Raw genomic sequence first — 2045 nt, forward strand, 5'->3', positions numbered from 1 at the left:
CCCCCCCAAGTGTCATCCGTGCAATTGAAACGTTGGGTTTCAAGTTAGTGCATTCGTATGGCCTCACAGAGACATACGGCCCTGCTGTGTGCAATGTCTGGCAAGACAATTGGGAGGGAGATGGTACTCACGACAGGCTTAAGGTATTAAGCTCGGAACTATGAGTTGTGTGATGTATACAAATATATATATGTATAGATTAAACTTAATTCGTCATATGCTTTCCTACATGCAAATCGTATGGTATCCTACCGAACGTTATTCTAATACATGCTTATTTGTCGTACTATAACGTATGCAGGTAAGACAGGGTGTGGCATATCCCGTGCAAGAAGGGTTGTCTGTGCTCAATGCAACCACAGGTGAGGTGGTGGCAAACGACGGTCAGACCATGGGCGAGATAGTCATGAGGGGTAACATTGTCATGAAAGGATATCTGAAGAATCAGGAGGCCACACAGGAAAGCTTCAAGGTATTATAAGTAGTATGTATAGGTATATGTATGTTATTGGTAGGTATATGCGTACGTTTGTTGTTATGAAAGGATATCTGAAGAATAAGGAAGCTGCGCAGGACACCTTCAAAGTATGATGGAATGGGACGTTACTCGTGTTTGTGATGTGTTATGTGTGTTTGTTAGTGGTGGATGTGTTTGTGTGTAGGTTAGTTGGTATATGCAGGTTTATTCGTGTAGTTTGGTATATATATATATATATACACACCAAATATATATATATATATATATATATAAAGGTTATTGTCATGAAAGAGTATCTGAAGCATAAGAACGTAACCCAGGACAGTTTCAAGATACAAAATGGGTTCGATGTTGTTGGTTTGTGTTATGTTATTATCGGTGTAGGTATGTTTTAATAATCTGAGTTGTTTGTACTTTTATGTTGTGTTTATTGGGAGAGATAAGGGTGCAAGGTAAGAATCTGGCTGTACAATAGACGAATCACTGAACAAAGTTTCGTGTTGATTACTTTTTAGAGGCTTTAGCACTGAACCTGAATATACATGATTGTGCTGTTATCTTAGCATTTTCTATTTTTAGAAATGTTGCTATTCTATTTTTAGAACAGTTGGTTCTGAACCAAAGTCGTGGAATAGGTCCAAAAATCCTTTCAGAAAAGATCAACATACACACTTCATCACGATATTTTGGTTGTACACTGTTGTCCTCATATCCGATATCTCCGAAATCTATTCCTAGAACGGCTGGTTCTGAGTGGTCCATAACTCCCTTTTAAATAATGTCACTGCTGTCCTCATATCCAATATCTCCGAATTCTATTTATAGAATGGCTGGTTCTGGACCGGGGATCTGGGTGTGCTATATCCGGACCGCTACATTGAACTGAAGGACCGGTCCAAAGACCTGATCATAAGTGGGGGTGAGAACATTTCCTCCGTAGAAGTGGAGCGTGCCATCTACAACCACCCGGCTGTAGGCGAGGGTATGCAAAGTGCAAGATGTATTGTGTATGTATATGTGTAGAAGGTTTGGTTATATGATATATAGGGATGTGTATAGAGTTTTGTAATAAATGGTATATAGGTATGTGTATAGGGTTTGGTTACATATGGTATATAAGTATGTGTATAGGGTTTGGTTATATATGGAATATATAAGCATATGTATAGGGTTGATTATATGGTATATGTGTATAGGGTTTGGTTATATATGGTGTATAAGTATATGTATAGGGTTGATTATATGGTTTACGTGGCATATGTATGTATATATGCAAGACGAGCTTACTCGTGTATGTGTGTTACGTAGTTTAGTATTCATGTGCATGCATATCTATCTATCTGTGCTTGTGTTACGTAAACAGAATCTATATTGCACGTTATCGCTATAAACGTACTTTCTTATTTTTTACGTATTCTTGCAGCTGCTGTTGTGGCGAAACCACATGAGAAATGGGGAGAGACGCCTTGCGCATTTGTGGAGATCGCTGAGGGCATGTCGGTATGCTACGTAAACTCGCATATACGTAAAATAGCATATATCGAATAGTGCATTTCCACACCCATTT

General features: G+C 38.7%; 1 protein-coding gene across 1 annotated transcript; it reads left to right on the forward strand.

Moving 5' to 3' along the window:
* Window positions 1-295: 295 nt before the first annotated feature.
* SARC_14683 (hypothetical protein) lies at window positions 296-1460 on the forward strand (the record flags this gene model as incomplete). The annotated part of the gene is made up of 2 exons (XM_014291184.1): window positions 296-472; window positions 1304-1460. Coding segments are annotated over 2 exons (334 nt in total), but the record flags the coding sequence as incomplete, so codon positions are not given.
* Window positions 1461-2045: the final 585 nt, after the last annotated feature.

The sequence above is a fragment of the Sphaeroforma arctica genome (genome assembly GCF_001186125.1).
Source record: "Sphaeroforma arctica JP610 unplaced genomic scaffold supercont1.4956, whole genome shotgun sequence".
NCBI lineage: Eukaryota > Ichthyosporea > Ichthyophonida > Sphaeroforma > Sphaeroforma arctica.